At 44.2% G+C, this 20,638-nt stretch overlaps 1 protein-coding gene across 2 annotated transcripts in view; it reads left to right on the plus strand.

Moving 5' to 3' along the window:
• EPHA4 (EPH receptor A4) overlaps positions 1-20,638 on the plus strand; it is an 89,120-nt gene that overhangs the window by 28,199 nt on the left and 40,283 nt on the right. For both annotated transcript variants that reach the window (XM_042820597.1, XM_042820598.1), the window contains one exon: positions 7,457-7,612. In XM_042820597.1, coding sequence (XP_042676531.1) covers positions 7,457-7,612 — 156 coding nt within the window. The remainder of the gene's footprint in view (positions 1-7,456; positions 7,613-20,638) is intronic.

Consider the following 20,638-nt stretch of genomic DNA (forward strand, 5'->3'; position numbering starts at 1 on the left):
AATTGAGCTGCTGTTTTCCTGTCTTGTTGAAATTAAGCTTCATGATAATCTTTGCATCAGTAATGAACTAGAAGTGGTCATGCACTCCAAACAGCAAAGGGCAAAGAAGAAAGAAGCAACTCATCAATGTATGACCCTCTCTAAAATGTCATGGGTAATCAAGTGTGAAGTACTTAATGGATCATGATTTGCACTGCACTATTTTGATTGATGTACTACTTAGTAGTGGATTGATAGTTTTTTACAGTGCTGTTGATGGGAGCCTCTCAGCAGTACCTCCTCTATTTCCTCTAGTGCTGGGGAAAGCCGAAGCAGCATCTGTTTGAAGCCATTGTGTTCCAGTGTCTTTGTGAAACGGTCAAAAATAGTGCAGAGTTGTTATCTTGCTTAGACCCTGATCTCATCAGAACTGTCTATATTTAGGCATCTTCCAAAACCTTTGTGTCAAGCAATTCTCTAGGAAGACAAAAATAGCTTTTTTTTTTTGTTTTTTTTTTTTTTGTTTTTTTGTTTTTAAACATGCTGTACGACCATTTAGAGAGGATGTGATGATTAAACCATATTAAGGCATCTTGCTGTAGCTCTAGAGCTATCAGCTTTCCGGTTAGCTGGAAGGACTTGGCTCCTGTGGTTGTGATAGGAGTTCAAACAGTAGCAGAAAACATTACAGCTCTGCTGCAGTGAGTGGCATTCCATTTGCACAAAGGAAACAGCATTAAAGGATTTATGTGCAGAATGAATCCACAAATTCTTGTCAATAGGAAATTCCTTGGAGGGGATTAATGTAATAATTACTTAAGGCAAATTGCAATGTCTCATTAGCATATATTATTAAATAATAGAAAATAACTTCTTATTTATCTTTAATGCCTTAATCAGTACTTATTTTCAGTGCAAAACTTCAGATGATGGCAGTTAGGAGCAAGCATATGTGTTAACTGGTGATGCTGGGGATACGTGATAGTAGTTTTAGGCCTTTCAGTGTTAAACTGTACAGCACTCTGTCTCAGGCTTTATCTAATTTAGGAAGTTTAACTGCCTTTTTACGGAGTTGTCAAGATTTAGGAGATGAGAGATAATCCCCCGCTGGCTGGACAGCGCTTCGAGATGGGGATCTCTGTTCCCATCAGCGCTTTTACACAGCTGGGGAGAGGAGCTTGTAAGCAGGATTAGGGTTTGTTAATGTGGAGATTCAGGGCAATTAACCAGCTTTCACTGTATATTTTAACACTTCACTCATATTTTTTCTGTAAAATCTAGTCGCTTTAAACAAACAAAACCGTCATGCCATCATTCTTCTTATTTAAAAAAAAATATGAAAAAAACTCTTAAATTGACTTAAAATCTGTTAGTTTAGCGATTCTCCTCTTGCTGCTTCTGTTCAAGGAAGGCTGTCAACTTGTTTTTCTAATTGAGTAATTATTTGAAACTGATTAGTTGACTCATCTCCTAAATCTCCCAGCTTGCAGAAAGGTGATTAAACTTTCAAAACTGGATGAAGTCTGTGATAGAGTGCAGTGACAGCATGAGCAGCTGGAGCTGGAGAGCACCCGATGCTGAGCTCAGTACCATGTTAAAGGTGCTCTCAGCACTTGCACAGGCGTGCTGGCAACGCTAGGGTTGTCTGCACTGAACAAAGGAGGGCAGCCCAATTTCTGCATTAGAGAAAGACAGTATCTTGATTTAAACTCTTATTAATTCGTAAATTAATGAAAATTTGAATTTTTTATTAAAATCATTGAGGTCTGGTTCCCCAGCTCAGCAGCACATCCTTGTGCGTTAAATCTCCTGGGCGTCAGGAGCTGTGTGTGCCTGTCATTCTCTGCTGGGCCGGACGCATGGCTGTGGGCAGGGCAGGGCGTCCTGCAGCCCTGGCAGAGCAAGCAGCCCTTCCCATTTCCGCTGCCCGAACGCTGGCCGCTCTCCTGTCATTGCCGGTCCTAGCAAACTTCTTCCTGCAGAGAGCAGAGCAGCCTGGGATTTTTGTTGCTCGAGGAAAGTGCTGACTTCTCACCAAGACAGGGTTTTTATTTTCTTTTTTTTTTTACCCAGTCCCTTCATCTTTAGCTTTCAATTTTTTTTTCTTGTTTTGATTTCAGACCAACAAAAGGCCAGCAAATAGTGGGCTCCTTTTCCTTTTACAGTGCCTTGATAGAGACTTCCCAGCTGAACCTCCTAATGTGAGGCTGGAAGGTAGGCTGGGGAAAAAGTGGTGCCACTGCTCAGTGGCTCAGTGCCCAAGGAAGGGCTGAGGTCCTGAACACTTTCTTTGCCTTGGTTTTTGCTGGTTGGGTTGGCTGCCTGGCCTTCCAGGCCTGGAATTGTCACAGGGGCACCTGTGTAAGTTAACAGGCGTACATGGTACCAATGGGATGTGTCTGAGAGCACGAGGGCTTTGCCTGTTGACAGGGAGCAGCCATGCACTGACACCTTTGATGTGCTGTGGCAATTGGCAGCTGCAGTTAGAGGTCTGCGCCTCATCCCTTTTCTTCCAAGGATGCAGAAGGAGACCTTGGATGGTACTGGTGATCCAATTCCATAGCAGAGATCTCCCTGGCTACCTGCTCCTCACATCTTTCAGCTACTGCCAGGTGTAAGCAGGTGAGCTTCCTGTTCTCCAGGTGCAAAAACTGAACTATCCATTCACCAGTCACTGACACCATCCTTTGTCCTCACCTTGTGATGGGTTCAATCTATGCTGAGCCAGCACAAGGAGGGAAACTGCTCCAAAGTCCCAAAATTGTCTTTAGCAAGAGTGTTTGTGCTTCTGCTTGTCATTCGTACAATAGAAAAATGGGCTTGGCGTGTGGAAATACTGCTGTGCTCATTGGAGAGGGGTTAAAGACGTGGAACTCAATGTGTAGAAATTATACAGTTGTTCATAAAAGGAGGTAAAATAGGCAGTAAAGATGTTGCAGCATGAACATCAAAGGAATGTGACCTTACTTGGAAACATTATTTGGTAGGTTGCATCTAATTCTACAACCTGACTTGTAAGAAAGGCTGAAGAGAAGACACTTTTATTTTATTTTTTTTTTTTTCCCCCTCTGGCTTCTAAGGATCTTTATTTATCACCCTCAGGGGCATTACAGTGAGTAATTAGATTGGACCAGGAGAACGACTTAATTTTACAAGAAACTCATTAATTCATCCTATTTAAAATCTTCTCATTTCACCCAAAACCAATTATGCTAGTAGTGGCAATGATCTGGAAAGGCATTGTCTCGTAGGCATTAGGGGGGCTGTTGGGGCTCCCCTGGCATTCATGTTGGGGAGACAAGGGTGACTCCCTTTCTTTGACTTTTAGGTCAAAAGAACTAGTCGCTGGGACAGCTTGACAATTAGAAAACCCTGATGAGCATTTGGAACTCAAACAGCTGTACAATAACAGAGGAGTTCATGGTGCGGGGCAGAAAGCTCATCAAAAGAGACTATCCAAACAATTGAGTTCTATAATTAACACACAAAAATCTGCTCAGAAATGGTAATAACAGTAAAAGAGAGCTGAGAAGATGCTGCCTACTTATGTGGCAGATGTGGTTTTGTTACAATCTGAGGGAGAAAATCCATCCTTTTAAAGAGTAGGAGGAACATTAGAGGGGGAAAATAAAAGTAACTTCTTATTCCTAAGGGTGCAATTAAAGCATGAGCTTAAAATATTTTCACACAGACAGGAGCCATAGAAAAAATAACTGCTGACGACAAAACATATAATGTGCTATCAAAGTATTTGATACACAAATTTCTTTTCGGTCTGAAACTTAGAAGAAAAACACTGATGTATTTTTTCTGAAATTATTTGTTTTGTCCTTCATTTAACCAGGAATATCATTCTTGTTTTTTTCCTCAAAGTTGGCTCCAGTGCCTTTCCACCCGCAGACTGTCAGCAGCATTACCCATGTGCCCAATGGACACGGGAGCACCAGGAGCATCTCTCATCCACTGCTGACCCCATGGTGGCTCCGGCCAGGGGGAACCCATCCCATGCAGAGCACCTCGACGGTGGCACACGCAGCACTGGGATTTGTAAGGGATGGCTCTGCAGCCCAGGCTGCATGTGCTCCATTTTCTTGAACAGCTTAAAATGCTGAAGGGGACTTTTCTCATTTTTATCCAGAAATCAGAGGAAAAAAGAATCAAAGTTTATTTTAAAATAGTTTTTAAAAATATTAATTCTTTTTAGTTGCAGTAAAATAGAAGTATGTGACTAGAACTCCATGCACTATGAAATTCTGAAATCGCTGCCTGAAATTTTCTAATGGAGAATTCAGCATTTGGCAAGAGCTTGCAAGCAGACTTTCTAGCCCACACATGTTTTTTCCTTTAAAAAAAAAAAAAAGCCATAAAAACTAGAAAATCAGGTTTTAATGAGAAAAATGAAGTTTGAAAAACGGCCTGAGAAAATGTACATGGAGATTGGACTGAAATTCCGTAATTCTTCTGAGCGCTTCTTGCAGCTCTGACGTCTATCGGTTCGGTCATTTTTGTTCTAAAAAAGAACCCCTGTGGTGCTGGCTGGCACTGCTGGACAAATGCTGCCTGCCTTTAGGGGAAATAGAAATTAAATAGATTGTAACATGGCAACTCCAGGATATCAGCATGTTTATTTCAAGCTGACGTCCATTTAGAGTCAATGAGATTTGTTCTGAAAGAAACTGTGAGCATTTTGATACTGAAAATATTTTTCAGAATTTTCTTTGGATACAGTGCAGAGGGCCGTAACCTTGCTGTGGGTGAGGTGAATGGGAGAGAAGATGTCTGTTTGTTTTTCTTATTGTTGTTTCTCTAAGCTAACAGAAAGAGCTAATTAAGGCAAAGCTAAGGAACACAGTTTGTACAGCACACGTGAACTCATCTTCTCACATTGGAATGTTTTGAAAGCTGTGTAAGAGCGCTGCTCGTGGCCCGCCTTGCCCTGCAAGCCCTTCCTAAGACAGCAGCGGGATGAAGATCTGCAGCCAGGCAGGATGCCCATGGAGCAGGTTCTGCATGGGCTGTGTGCTGGCCTCTGAGCCAGGGAGCTCCTAGGCAGCTCTTCTGCTGCCTGCCCTGGCTCTGCTGGTGATGGCTGCTGCCGCAGGGCTTTGTGTGGAGCTGCCCTAGCAGGATTAGATTTAACCAAGAAGTGACAGTGCCACCGAGCTCTGGGAGTAAAGACTGCTGGCTTAGTGCAGCATGTTCTCTAATGCAGTTTTGTGCCACGTGCTGAAATGTGGTGAATCTCAGAGCACACGGAAGCAAAGAGAGCTGATGGCTCTGTGCAGCTGGAGCAAAATGGCTGTGTGCGCTTCAGAGCAGTCACTGCACTGGGAGAGCCTTCTTCAGGTCTTGAAATATTAATGATTGTGGCTTAATATAGTAGAAAGCAAAATACAGTGCTTCAAACAAAGGGGAAAAATCCTTGACTTACAGTCTGTTGACCTTGCAGTACCCACTGCATCCATCTATTACCTGTAAAGGGAGTGAGCAGAGGAAGGATCCTTAACCCTGCTCCCTTTTTCTACCTTTCCAGTAAAACACTGGAGTCAGTGCAGAGCTTGCAGCTGTGAACAACACCATCAGAGTGCTCTAATACTGGGGAAATGCAAAATGTAGCTCTTCATTTATAACTTCTGTGAACAATCATGCTCATATTAAAATAATGTTAGAGTTCATGTGATTTTCTTTGAAACCCTTGAATAGCAGACGGAAGCAGTTAGTGTGCTCTCCGCTTGGACTCCTGTTTCCCACTGTACTGACTGTGCTGCTGGGCTGAGGCAGAAGAGCAGAACCAGGACTGACATCTCAGCTCAGAACCAGCTGCTGTTCAGCTGGCTGCAGGGAGGGCTTGTAGCAATAGCACAGCTCGTTCACCGCGTATTGCAAAGAATGGAAAATTAATTTCCTTTTTTTCTTTTTTTTGTTTCTTTTTTTCCTTTTCCTGATCCATTCACTCCACAAGCAGGACCCATGGCTGTGCCCAGCTGACAGGCTGTGCCCAGGGTTGTGCCGTGCTGGGGGCACGCTGCTGATTTGGCCCCACCACTCCTCCTGCCAGCACTACGGTTTCTGATTCTCCTCGAAGCCCCAGGGCCATTTGAAGCAGGGCCAGAAAGCACCTTGCGAGTTGAACCTTATCTAATTGCGCAATGTGTGTAAACTCCGGAAGCATAAATCTCAGTCATTTGAGCAATGTGTTTTTATAAGATTCTCTGGTCCAGTGGCAGCCAAAGCGAGCAAAAGCGAGCCGGTCTCCCAGCGCTTCTGCAGATGGTGCACGGCACGTCGTAAAGTTAGGGCTCGTTAGGGAAATTCCAGAAATGGCTTTGGTTAATGAGGAAAGCAACTTGCTGGTTTATAAGTGTGTTACTAAACCCCTCCCCGTTCCCAGTATGGACAGCTTCATTAAAGAAGGGGAGGGAAAGGAGAGCAGCTGATGGAAGGTGAGCAGGAGAAGGAGCCTGGGCTGGACAGGGCCGGGTGGCAACTGTGCACTGCATTGGGCAGGGAGACGGGACTGTGGCACTAGGGCAGTGATAAATGGCAACGTGTGAGGGGGACTTGGTGTTAGGGCAGCGATCAGTGGCCAAACATGAGTGGGAGTAGTGCAGCAAATGCCTGGAACTACCTTCCTTTGTACATGTTTTGCGTGTTTTCTCTTTGTCCATAGTGCTGAAAGCAGGGTGGTGGTTGGCTTTTATCTCGAGCCAAGGGAGAAATTTCTGAGATGGCATACGCGTTAGCCACTGTTAAAATGTGTTATTAATGATACTAATGAGTTTTTTCCAAGTGATGTAAAAGTACCCATCCGTGTAAGCATTGCACTTACAAAGATGATGTCATGGAAAGCTTGCCAAGCCACACATGGGACCTCATGCCAGTGGTGCAGTCAGTGATGAGTCCTGGCTTCGGGGAGGGGAGAGTACTGCTGATTTCCTCTGCTGGGGATCGGGAGCCAAATTAATTCTGCCTTTCCAGGAGGGAGATGAGCCATTTCCGGGCATGTCAGGCACATGGCCTCGCTGCCAATCACAGTGGGTTCCTGTCCCATTCCCTCTTAAAAATTGGCAGGGTCTGGCTGTCAGCTGCCATTCCTTAAGTGGTCATAGAATGAAGCAATTGCACCCTTTTGTTGCATGCTCTGGTGTCTGTGAATGCAGGTGGACGTGGGTTAAACAGCGTGCAGCTCCACAGTAAGCACAAAGAGGCAGCTGATTTTCTGGCAGCGTCAACACAAGTCCATAATTTTTTTTGCCATCTCCAAGCCAAGATGGCTCTTGTTGGAATTAGAAATTGGTATCTCCTGACATAGGAGTAGTCATTAAGAGTATGGTGATTTTAATTCTTCACCTGGGGCTAAGAGGACATCATTAGATTCTTTTGAAATGTCTCCTGCCTTGATTTTGAATAAGTAAGGCAGAGATTTATGGCCACAGTCTGGGCAAGTAACACTCTCCCTTCCTGTCCCTCTCTCTAGCTTGCAAAATCGGATACTACAAGGCGCTCTCGACAGATGTTGCGTGTGCCAAATGCCCGCCTCACAGCTACTCCATCTGGGAAGGCTCTACCTCCTGCACCTGCGATCGGGGCTTTTTCCGAGCTGAAAATGATGCTGCGTCCATGCCCTGCACTCGTAAGTTGGTATTTAAACACTTTCTTCCCTTTCCATCGCCTGTTTCTCATACTGCTTGGAGAGCTGTGTCTAAGAAGTCCTGCTTCTGATAGCAGTGTCCATTAGCTACTGCAGCCCTTTGCAGAGGAGGTTTGCATTTTGGATCACGCTTCTGGGAGAGAAAACACTAGTTTTCAGCCCTGAATTCCTAACAGTGATATGGTTGCACTGACCCTTGAGAGATTACAGTCTAAAGACTTGCAAGCTTCAGCAATGGAAGTAATTACAGGTCTAATTTCCAGTCTGAGGACCTGTCTAGTAGATGACATCACTCTCCATATTTAAATTATTGGTATTTCTAGAAATTGTGACATCTTTTTTTTCATAATTATACGATAAGGAGTAAATATATAGTATTTATAATTTCATTAAATATCTAATTTGCACAAACTATTGCTGATGCCCCTTAGGAATATAGGAGTGTTCCTCCAAAAGGCATGGTAATAAGAAATTTTAAACCATAATGAATAAAACCTCCCCAAAAGTATGGTTTACTTTATCCTTTGTATATAAATACATCCTTTGTATATAAATACATCATGCACAGCAAATGGAATTATGCTTCAGTTCCACCAGAACATTTTCAGCATGAGAAACAAAAGGCGTAGCACGCTGAGCACACCCGCCGAGTTACTGGAACAGCTCCTTGTCCTGTGTGTTGGTTAATGGGTTAGGCAGCCAAAGACCGGAGACTCTAGACATGCCCTGGTGTTAAATCGTGATCATCCACTGCCTTGGTTTTTGTTTCTGTAGGAGCAGAGTAGTTTGAAACCGTAAGTGAAAGGGCTGTATTTTACTGGGGGATATCCATGTGTGACTTTCTCTGAAAGCTATTGAAAATGCTTCCAGATTTTTGGAGTTCAACTGTATATTTATGTAGCGTGTGTGTCTGTGAGGGAAGGCTGAGATATTTCTTTTGTAACATTTTAATATATTCCAAATTCATTTTAGAGAGATGACTCACATTTGTTTCAATCTTAATTTCTCCCTTACAAGGCAGAAACAAACTATGTCCATAACTCAGCAGCACTCATCCCTTTCCCACACCCTGTGATTCCAGCTCTTCCTCAGTGATCTCCTTCCTTTCAGCTGGGAGTTTTGCTGGGTGGTGGCTGATCAGGTCTGGGTATAGTCAGGAGCAGCTGCTTTAGCTTAGTAGGAAAGCAGAGAAGTCCCTGTATCTCTTGCCAAATGCTGATTGGGGATAGAAGTCTAGCTGTGATGTGAAACCTCACTGAAGTTGAGTGGGATCGTGCTTTTTGTAATACTGTTTACACTAGAAGATTTCAAACTTGACCGTTTTGATAGGGAAAATGTCTTTAGCAACAATAAAACTGTTGTTCAGAAGATACACTCTAAATATACCAGCAAAAATTTTCTCATAAAGCTCTGGTTGTAGCAGCTGACATACTGACCAAATAGAAATCAAATTAGGAATCAGCTGGTTGAATTTAAATAGGCACGTGTGGGACTGAAGTATGAGGAGAGAGCAAAATAATTCCAGATGGGGGAATTGTGAGCAAATGATATGTATGTTTGCTTACATTGCAAAATGTACTCTTGCAAGCCTAGCCTTTTTTTGTCAAGTCTTGGACTTGCTTCTGGCAGCCTTCCCCCTTCTGGTATTTGGAGGTCAGTCAAAGTTGAGGTCTCCTGTCTTGCTCTTCTACAGTGAAAATACGGAGAGTGCAAAAGAGAGGGCAAGGGCCATGGTGTTGGCCACAGTCTTCATCTCTGCAGATGTGATGTGCAGAGAGGCAAGCCAACAGCACAGTCCCACGGCCGCCTGGCCCTGGGAAGCAGGCCTGTCTCTGCACATTTCATAGCTCTGAATTTTCACCAGTAGCTTAAGAGCTGCTTTTTCTGTGATCCAACATGAAGTAAGACTCAGAAGTTATTTTGGAGCTGGCTGGTGGGGCTGCTTTGCTCACTCACACCTTCTCTTCATTGCTGGAGCGTGGCTGTGATGGTGGCAACTGTGCAGGCCCTGGGTGCAGCCCATGGGGCCTTGTACAAGAATGGGGTCAGGCTCCTGGAGGGCCATCCTTTGCCACACCAAGTTGCCTTATTCCCACGGGTTTTAGGCAAGTGCCAGGAACCATTGGAAAGGCCTGTGTTGAAGGAAGGCCCTCCGGAAGAAACTCCCTGTTTGTCTGCCTCTCCTGATAAGATGTGGAGACAGAAGGGACCGTAAACATCAAAAGTTCTTTCAGATAGATTCAGACTCTAATCAGTTCTTACCAGTTGGTTAAACCAGGTGACAAACCCAATTCCCTTGTGCTGACAGCCATAATAATCAGGCACCTTCTTTGTTCATTATGCTCTCTTTAACCCTGGTATTCTCATTCGGCCCTGCATTTAGTAATCGCTCAGTGTGACGGCACACTAATGAAGAAATAAAACACAGTATCAGAGATCCATTCTTTTAGCAAAAAGATAGACTGTGCTCCACTGGCTTGTAAAATCAGCTTTCTGTTCACTTGGAGAGCTATTAGACCAGGTGAATAAAAGTAACATTAGGTAATTTGGAGACAACACCTGGAATGGACAGAGGATTGATCCTTTCTTTCTTATTTCTAAACAGTTTTTAAGATGAAGAACTTCAGGCTTCTTAGGATGTGTTTTTGTAAAACTTTGACCCTTGGCTATTGATTTCCTTTGCTAATAGGCTGGCTGGACTCGTCGTTTATCTTGCCTTCTAGGTTGGGTGAGGAGGACTGTTATGACTTTCCATTAGGCTGTCTGTGCCAGTGGATGGCAGGGAATTGGTGAATTCCCTTTCCTTTCCTTCCTCACAGCTCGCATGGTACGTACTAAGCAGCTCCTCCTTCCTGATGTGCTGGTCAGAGGAGGTGCTTCAGAGTTTCCTGGTTCCAGAGCACCACTATCTGACATTTCTATCCACTGTTGAGTTGTAAAAACTGTGCTTAACCTTCAGTTCAGTCAGGCATCCAATCTAAACAAATAGCTGAAGCTCTCTGTTTAGCATTCTTCTCTGTTTAGCTCTGCTGAAGTGAGTGGTTATGTCTGCCCTAAATCTCCTACAAGAAAGGGCAGAATGTGGCTGGACGTGAGTGTAAGAGACAGTGGGCTGTGTCGGAAAGCCAGGCAGGCATAGACACTCTGACTTGCACGTACTTAACTGATGCCTCTTTTCCCTCACGCTTCCCTCATGGGAATAATAATCATTGTGTCTGTCACCACCAAGCTGCAGAGCCGCCCTGGATCTGCCTCATTGACCTGTGCTGGGAGTTTAGACTTTGAATGCTGAAGCACAGTGGACTTGTCAGCTGTGTGCTTGGGCGTGGAGGTGGTTATGATTGACCTCGGGTTCACTTGAGCACAAACTGTGGCAAACACAGAAATTCTCCCTTTTGGAAGCATTGCAGAAGTTGCATTAGGGCAAATATTCAAACCTTCTTTGTATTTTAGTACTTGCTGAGGGAATGGGCCTTTCATAAGGTTAGCAGTCCAATGGGGAATAAACTGCCTTACCAGGACACAGATCCATAAGGCTGATTAACAGTCAGTCTCAATCATGATCCTCATTCTGGACTTTCTTTCTCTGTAAAGATGTGGCAGCGAGACTCCCTGAATCGCAGCCTGATGCAGGCAGGTGCACTTCCCACCCAGACTAATGGGTGTTGGTCCCACGTCCCCACTGTTAATGAGTCAGGTTCTCAAACTGTTTCTTAACAAACAATGCTTACATTATGAGCAAATATGGGATGGTTTTGTATTGTTTATATTGTCTGTTCAATTCTGATTATTAATGACTTTTAATTGGGAGCCCTCTACAAAATAGAGATTACCAGGCTGTCCAGCTTGAAATTTGTCTCAGTAAGTGACCCTGAAACATTTAGTCTGTTGTTCCACCCAGTCACTGGTTGATTGGTATTTTGGCGTGCCCTGAAATATTTCCGAAACCGTTGCATTTAAGACAGTTTATACCAGAGAAGCTTAGAGATAATGAGGGTAAATTCAGTGAGATGCATGAGAAAAGTGCCTGCTTTAAAAGGGCTTTCTCCAGTTCAGGTTAAGAAATCGAAGAACCTGACTTGAAACAGCAAACATCACTTAGTTGTCTTTACATTCGCCTCTTCTAATTGAATTTAGCACAGTGCTGTATTTCCTCCAGAAAGTATATTGTTTTTAAATTACCATTTCAGTGCTATTACTCAAGGCCCCGGCTTCTAATGTTTTCTGACAGTTATCAGTGTAATGAGCCATAATGAAATGATGAGCAATCTACAGTGGAAACTCGATGTGGATTCCACTAGAGCTGTGTGACTGTTGTCAAAATTTGAATGCACATTAAAATAACACTGTCCTTACTTGTTCCCAAGGTTGGGGTTTTAAAAAAGGTCGGAAAGGTCTCAACACTTCGATTTCATAAATGTTAGTTAATACATGCCCTGTGCTCAGTCTTCTGTGGCACATAATTTATCTAAGAGAGAAATATTTGACCTGCATTTTCAAAAAAGAGTGAATTTACCTACCTAATAACTGTGCTTGTGAAGGAGTAATTACACAGGAGCTGATTATTCGAGCATATGTTTATTATGGTTGCTTAGACTTTTAAATAAACAAATGTGCCCTTTTCCTACAGCTTAACTCATGCCTCTTCTAAATTTTGAAACGTACACTGATTATCACTGTTCTGGCTTTTATATAGAGGAGTAAGAAAGTGGGATACAGTGCACTGCCCTGTGGTGGCTGGTGTGTTGTAGGTAGTTGTGTACTGACTGTGCCATGCTTTCTCCCCAGGACGCTTCTCTGGCACTGAGGCAGTCTGAGCCATGACATAGAAGCCCGCTCTCTGTAACGTGAAATATCTGCCAAAGCAGTCTCTGTTCTTCTGATACAAAATTTATGGCATAATAATTCTTCTGCACCTTTCTATCTATTCTCACGTTTGTTAAATTATTTCATTCCTAAAACATCGTAGAAGATTGTTCATTATGTAAGCAGCATGTCAGAATGTCTTGTAAGGTACAGTATGGCAGCTGCAGCATCAGAGCGGTGGGTAGACAGCATGGAGACAGTGATTTTTCCTCTCCAGGTGTGCTGGGGAAATAGTTCCTCAGTTGCTGCCAGAGAGGAAGGGCTTTTGGCTGACAGGGATCCCAAAGGAAAAGGCTCTTTTCCTTCGTCTGTGGAGACAGACTGGGGGAATCAAGAATTCACTGCGTAAGGAGAAGTGGTTAAAGAGAAGAGACGGGAGTAATTTGACAATGTGTGTTTATAATCAGTAAGCTTAAATTCATCATTCCTTTAAATACAGCAACTGTTTATTAGCTGTCTTCTGATTGTCTCTCTCCAGAGCCTTAAATTAACTGAGATGTTTATTCAATTAAGCGGGGGCTTTGATTTGGTTAGTCAGGACCCAGTTCTGTAGAATCAGTGGAGTAAATTAGAGGACTACCAGGGTAAGAAATCCAGCAGTTGGGCCAGTGACAAAATGACATATTTCTCTGGTTGGATTTCTTCCCTGTCAAACTGTCAGACAACCTTCTGGTATTCACAGTAGAGTTTTTCTTTTTATCTTGAAAGAATGAGTGGACACATGGGATGTTGTCTGCATCGCAGCATACCAGAAAAGACACGATAATGTGTCAGAGTGCGCGGTGCTGCACAGGGTTCTTACAAGGCAGTTTTTGGAAGAGAAGCTCTGAGCCCACAGAATGGCACCTGCGAGCATCAGTTTTCCCACACTCTGCCAGCAGTAACTGGACCTCTTTGCTTTCTGGAGAGAAGAGGAAATATCCATTGCATTGTTCTCTGTGGTAAGAAAACAAAGCCTATTGTGAAGTTGGTAACCAGGGTTCTTTGGCAGCTAAGTAGGAAATTGTACATGCCAATAAAATGGGCATTTTATCACTGGCACTGGCCCAGGATCCCTAGCTTGGCAGAACTCCCATTAAAGTCAAAGGAGTCTTGCCTGAGTAAATAAATTAAGAATTGTTTACCAAATCAGATGCCTTATTAAAACCCCATTGTAATGCTAAACATGCACAGAAAGGAGAAGAGACAGGGAAAGGAGCAGATGACTGATATTTCAAGTGGCTGCTGTGTCTTGTGGACTGTTGACTTTGGTCTCACGGGTTGTAAGAACACCTGATCTATAATGATAAATGATTGGGAACAGCTGGGCAGACAAGAAGCGTTGGTGCTTGTATAAACTGGCCACAGGAACAGGAGACCTATCCACAACTGCTGAAAGAAGCAATTAGTGGTCACAACGTATACAACTGTCACAGGAAAGTGTGTGCTTTATTTCTGAGCCCAAACTTACAAGGCCCAGGAGTTTACTATGCATTATAACTTGACATTCAGATGGGTGAAGATCAACAACTAAGACTTATCTGAAGGGCTTCACAGCTCACACACTGAAGCTTTATTGACAGCTCCACAGTTGTCCATGTTTAATGAGGCCTGATGAAATGGAAAAAGGAGGCCAAGGTGCTTTTTCTTGAAGCTGTGTCTGGCACTGCTTTGCCAGATGTTTTAGTGAGGCAACTTAAAGACTCTAAAGACATCGATCCTTTAGTAATTGCTTTTTTTGCATCCACTCTAAAAATAGTAAGCTCTTTATTTCACACTCAGCCTTGCCTACAGGGAGACAAATTTTCAGATCATGATTGAGTTATGATATTGATTAGAATCATTAAAGGCTATCTGTACAGTAACAGCTTCGGGAGGTGGCATGGAGAGCAGCAGTGGTCGTGTTGGCTGACAGGAGAACTGAAAGCCCTCGCGCAGCCACAGCGCCCAAGTACTTCAGGTAACCCTTCAGAGACACTTGATGTACTTCAAGTGGCATTTCATTGCTCTCTGTGTATGTACTCCAAAGTTCTTCGGAGTTGTTCATTGTACGGATCTTTTCTTCTTTGCACCTCTGTATTTGTCCCCTTTATTCTTGCTGTGCTGTACACAAAAGCTGCCTTTCAGATCTCGTACAGCAGAGACGTGCTAAACTTTTCACTGCTTCCGATGCCACATTTCCAGTTAGGCTTTCCTGCCATTAGACAGTTGGAAGCTTACTTTCCTGTGCCTGCTGTTCCTGTAATTCATCAAAGACTTAACTTTTAACAGCTTGTCTGTAGAATAACTAAGGCCAAGCTGCTGATTCAAATCAGCCCGTTCATACTAGACTGCTTTTACGGTACAGTGAATTGTAGCAGTCTGTTCTGTTGTATGAATCTTGTTTGTTTTTTAGCAAATTAGCCAAGGTTTCTGAATATCCCAACTTCCCTTTGAGATCATTGGAGATGCAGAAGGTCAGCATCTCTCTGAAGCAGGCTCATGAAGAGGATGCTTTTGTCAGCCTTGGTAGGAAGCCGTTGAAGCTTACTGCCCTGTCTGACTGATTAACAAACACGGCATTGGCACTGTGCTGCATTTAGCAGTATGTTTATAGGGTTTTTCTGTTTGAGGGTGAAGTGAGAAAGCTTCCAACTGTAGCAGGCTATTGTCTTATTTTATTGTTTGTTAGAATAATTTTTAAACCATGTCAAGCTAAAGTCTGCTTTTTCTGCCTCAAAAAGAGTGATATTTTCTTCAAGGAGAGTATGGGAATGGTTAAAGAAGATTAAAGTCTTTTCTACATGCTTGAGGTTTTCTGATGTCTGGTGGGAATTGCCAATGAAGCTTCCTTCCGATTTCACACTGTCAGGCAAATGCAGACTGAATGCAGGGTGACAACCCACTTGAAAATAATTATCCATTGCCCTGGCTGCAGAGGCATCCGTTACCCGATAGAGAAATGTGCTTTTACACACATGCACATGCAGACTGAATTATTTTTTTAATCATTTTCTCCTTCCAGGGCTAAAAAACCTCATCCTGCTCTTTACCATCCGCATACATATCTTTTGAAAGCATCTTCCTTTTTAAAAAGGGTTACATTTTAAATGCACTGATCTGGTGACTGACAGGATGCTCATAATGAAGGCTTGCTTCTTTAGGGTATGTACTTGAAATATCTCCATTAGCACTTCCTTGGAAAGTGTGGGTTTAAGCTTGTGTTTTTAAAAATGTTCTCCCACAGATTTATCTTTCAACGTAATAAATATTAACCGTACCATAGGTTAATAGTACATAAATGTGGTTACAGTCCAAATACTGATAATATCAGTGTAGCCCTTACTGGGTAATGTTGCTGCCAAAACGATCCACTGCCACCCTCAGTGACTGAGGATGGAGTGGCACGAAGAAAGGGGCTCCTGGCACAGAGCTCTGCCAGGGACAGCTGCGACAGTTGTGCCTGGCTAGGGAGAACTTTGTTCTCAGTGTCATCAGAGTGGGTCCTAAATTTCCTTTCAAGGCAGTAAGTGTCAGAACCCTGTGCTGAGGTGCTTTTTGGTTTGTTTTGTGGTGTTTTTCTATTTCTACCTGACATAACTGCTTATTGTGGTTACTCAGGTCCATTAAAATTGGCCAGACTGAAGCCCACTGCTTTCATCTTCAATGCTTTGTTTAAGGGGCATCTTAGAATAGGAGCAACAAACTTCAATTCATCTGCAGCTTTAGTGAGCAAAGGCCTCTGCAAGCTGCTCTGAATGCCTGCCCAGCATTTGGGGCTGCTTTTTTCAGCAGTGGGCTTCTGGCTTCAGTCAGCCTGGGGCAGTGAGGAGCATGTCTGGTCATACTGTGGGACAGCAGAGTCTCTCAGGAGCTGTTTTGCCTGGAATCATTTATTTCTCTTCTTCTTTCACAGCCCTTTAATCCACGCCTTCTAACCATACACTGTTGCTGAACTAAATTAACTGGTTTAGTGAAGACAGTATTCTCTATGTCAAACAAGTCTGTCTGGTCTGGATGTAGAAAACTGTAATTGAATTTACTGTATACACCCACAGAGGCTTTCAGAGAAGCACCGTGCTGGGCAGATCAGTAATAAAAAAGGAAGATGTAAAATCAGTGATATTAAAACCTTTGTCATAGCCGTTTGAGTGGAGTTCCCCAGCACAGCGCGCCTGCAGCTCTGCCCTCAGATCGCAGGGCAGCTGTTTCTGTGGGCTTGGCTGCAGCAGGCAGGGCAGCGGCGGTGTGCCTGGCAGGCTGTGCCTTCTGTCTGGGGGCTCACAGCAGCAGCAGCAGTCCCAGCATAGTGGCGTGAGCAGTCTGTCGGGCAGGATGCTCTGTGCTTCAGCCTAGTGGCTCGGTGGGGCTCACTGCGTGTGGTGCTTTCCTTTTGTGGGTGAGGTTGATCCCTGAGGGCATCTGTTCTGAAATCTGAACACGATTCTCATGGAAATAATCAGTCCAAAGAAACGGCCTGTGCCGCATGGGTGCTCCCTCAGTCTCTCAGAGAGGAGCTGGGCTTCTGGCAGGGCCACCCCGGGCTCATCGCACCACTTGGGCCCTGCTGTGCGACAGGGAAGCTCCTGCAGCCTGCCTGGGGAGGCCTGTCATCCACAGAGATGGCACGGATAATGTAGCATGGGGAGGTGTCTTGTGATCTGGCAGGAAGCAGGGAGCCGGTCGGGTGATGATTCCTATCTTTGTCAGGGATTTCGACAGCCTTGTATCAGCCTTGCAGGGGCTTGCAGGAGGCCTTTGGCTGGGAGTGGGACCTGAGCGCCTTGTAGGAATGGAGGGAGGGTAGCAGATAGTGGCAGATGGAAAATGCAGCCTGAGATTGTAGTAAGGGTGCTAAAATGCATCAGCCCTTTTAGTACAAATCAGTGCTTGTGCTGTTAACTCCTTAAAAACTGTACTCTTCCTGAATACTCGTTTGACAGGGGTACAGTATTGCCAGCTGGCCAAATCTGTCTGTCATTAAAGAGACAGACAAATAGATGCAAAGCCTATAGCTTATTGCAGCAAGAGAAAGCCAAACACAATCTGCATTGCACAACGCATTTAAGTAAATCTAATAGGAGGGTTGAGGAAGACAGCAAGATTAGCTTGACAAAGGTTTGTTGCTAAACAGACTCTTCAGTTCCCCAAGCACAGACACACTGAACTTGCTCCACCCCAGGCCTTCCATTTGCTTCGTGGCTCAGCTTATTTTGATGGCTTTATTGTGAAGCAAGGTTTGTGAGTTCCAAAAGGGGAATAAAGTGAAAAACCTCTGTCCTCTCTGTTCCCCTGTGCCTGCTTGCGGTGCTCGTGAATGGGCAGCTGAAGGATCCTGCTCTCAGTCAACCGTGCTCATACCCTGTTCTCTTTGTGATACCCAGGTCCCTCTCTGTATGTCCCTCATGCAGGTCCCTCTCAGTGCTGCTTTGCGGGTGCCTGCAGCCTCCCACGGCCACGAAAGGGTTTTCCTCTCCTCTGGCAGCGTCTCTGTTGTCAGAAACAAAGCAAATCCTGATCACTATTGAAGGAGCAGATACGCCCTGTGTTTCAACATCTGAAACCAGGCCCATCAATCTGAAACTGTTCCCCACTCCCAGTGCCAACAGCTCCATTAACAACTATGCTCCAGAAAGAAAGGAAATTGCTTTTCCCCTCGCTGCCATGTCAGCCCACCATTTGGAAACTCCCCCGCATCTTCCTTTTCATGCTGGAGGTGGTGCGCTCATCTCTGTGACCTGCAAGCATCTGCTTCCCTGGTTTTCCGCTTCGCTGCGTCTCTGTTTAGACACTGCTATGCCCTGTCCCACATACTAATTACTGACTTTTTGCTTCTGAGGAGCTTGATTCATTCTGGCACATTTTCCCACGTGAAACTGGACCTAGAGCCTTGGAAAATATCTTAATGGACACCAGAGTAAGTCTGAGATTAACCCCAAATTGGCTGCTGTGTCTGAGCTAACAGGCACGTCTTTAGGACTGTGAGCGTGGCAACTCCCAGGGTGCAGAGCCTGGCCCTAGAGCAGTCCCAGCTGTGGCAGTGCAATAGCAGCAAGGTAACATTCTGCACGAAAAAGCTCTTTGCTTTTTCCCATCTGAGTCTCGCTATGTAGTAGCTGCTTTTTGCATACTGGGGTTTTGTCCCTGGATGTCCTCAGCGTTGCTGGTGCAGAGACCAAAATTGAGGCTTGCAGCCCAGTGGTGCAGCAGCAGGGGCTGTCCCTGTTGCAGGGGTTGGGCTGTGGTATGTCTGCTCATGGCAGTAAATCTGCCTTACAGCCCTGGCTAGCCCAGAGACTGTACTTCAAAGGTTTGGCAGGAAGGGAGGATTTCTCTCCTCTCAAAATGAATATATTAATTTTGTATTTGTGAAGTTGAGCACAGAGACGATCCTTGCTCAGCTGCTCTTGCAGCAGAAGCTTTCATCTAGGCACTGATGATAAGTAGTAGGTACATTTGACCTCTGTGTAATTTAACACTTTTTCCTTACCTACATGCCTCTCCCCAAATCCAAATACTGCGTCCAGTTAACATGTGTTAGGTCCTGGCAGCTTCAAGCACAGGCCCAAGGACATGATGCAGCCCTCAAAGCCTCCCCCTCTGCATTGTGCTCAGAGCTCAGCCTTCCTTGTAGCTGCTGATGAACCCAGGCAGCCACAATTCGTCTTCACCACCATTACCTTTTGATGGCTTGACTTCCTTGCTGCTACACTTGAGTCACTTTATGATTTCAGCAGGATTTCACTATTATTTATTCAGTTTCCAGTTAAGCCTCTTGGATGCTTTTGTACCTTTGACATATGAGAGACTGAGATTAATTTATTTATGTGGTTAATCAGACTATTGGTGCTGCCTATTTTTTTTTTTTCCGATTTCTTAACATTGGATGAATAATAAGAATTGAAAATCTGGAATGAAACTTGTAAGAACTTTCCTTCCTTTCTGCCAGCAGATCTAGTTGAACGCTTTTGAATTCCAACCACCAATAATATTTTGAAAAATTTAAGAAGCTTTCATAAGCTCTCCAGTATCTTGAATGAAAACTTAATTTGTGACTTCCTACAAAATTACTTCCTGTATTTTACTGGCAGTAACACCCGCATTTACAGCTCCAGCCGTGCATAATGACTAAGGATTGCCATCTTCTCTGCAGTCTGGTTTGGATGGTTACGTTCTGCCTGCTTCATTCTCTCTCTGTTCCATTTCTGTTGGGTACTGTATTTTACCTTGTGTCCTGTCCCATAGTACTGTGTGTGTAGTTCAGAGAGCCATTGTGCTCAGTCCCAGAAGGGACTGCGTTTTGATGGCTGCGGAGCTTTTTGTGTTGTATAAAATCCTTCATCTGTTTCACGGGGTTGCCAGGAATCATTCTTGTTAAATTTAAGGATAGAAAAATGTGTCTCACCTCAACTGTATTGAAATTAGATCAAGGATCACAGGATTAGCTCTTCTGCATTTTTAATGTACTTATTGGTTCGGAGCCTGTGGGGATCGAAGCATATAAATGAGGTTTGTGCCTGTGCCTGGGCTGTGAAGCAGCCGGTGGTGCTGGGCTGGTCAGAGCGGCCATTTCCATTGCAGTGGGCCTCTGCCCCACACCTGGCTCAGACCCACTGTATGAGGAGTGTGGGGGACCTTACTTGGTGCCTGACTGCCCCCCTCTCCCCCCATGCTGGAGCCAACCAGGCAGCGCACCTACAAGATGTGGGTCTTTGTTCCTGTCCTGTGGTGCGAGAGCGTTGTGGGCTTCAGTTTTTGCTGAATGTCATCTGACATCAATTTGTGTGGAAAATATGGCAGTTCTGTTCCTAAAAAAAAAAACAACAGTGTAATACCGAATGATCAACAGTTTCAGTGTTTGTCTGCATGTGTGTAATGGGGGACCATGAAAATCTCAAAGCGGTGGTTTGTGCATTTGATGGTTTGCACAGGAGATCATGAAAAATGAGTGTAAAATATACCAAATGAATGGCTTAGATTTCAAAACAAGTATAAGTAACACCAATGAAAAATACTATTCTTGTTCAGTTGTAGTTGGGGCTTTCAGGTTAAATTAGAGCTGGAAAATATTGTTTCTTCATCAGATGAAGAGATTAAAAATTGTCCTACTGGTTAATTTTCCATCTTCATTAAGAACACAGAGAAGTAAAATTCTGCATGATCTCTGCTGTCACTGGCTTCATT

The sequence above is a fragment of the Centrocercus urophasianus genome, unplaced genomic scaffold, assembly GCF_019232065.1.
Source record: "Centrocercus urophasianus isolate 14NV4802_14NV808 unplaced genomic scaffold, USGS_Curo_1.0 seq_19, whole genome shotgun sequence".
NCBI lineage: Eukaryota > Metazoa > Chordata > Aves > Galliformes > Phasianidae > Centrocercus > Centrocercus urophasianus.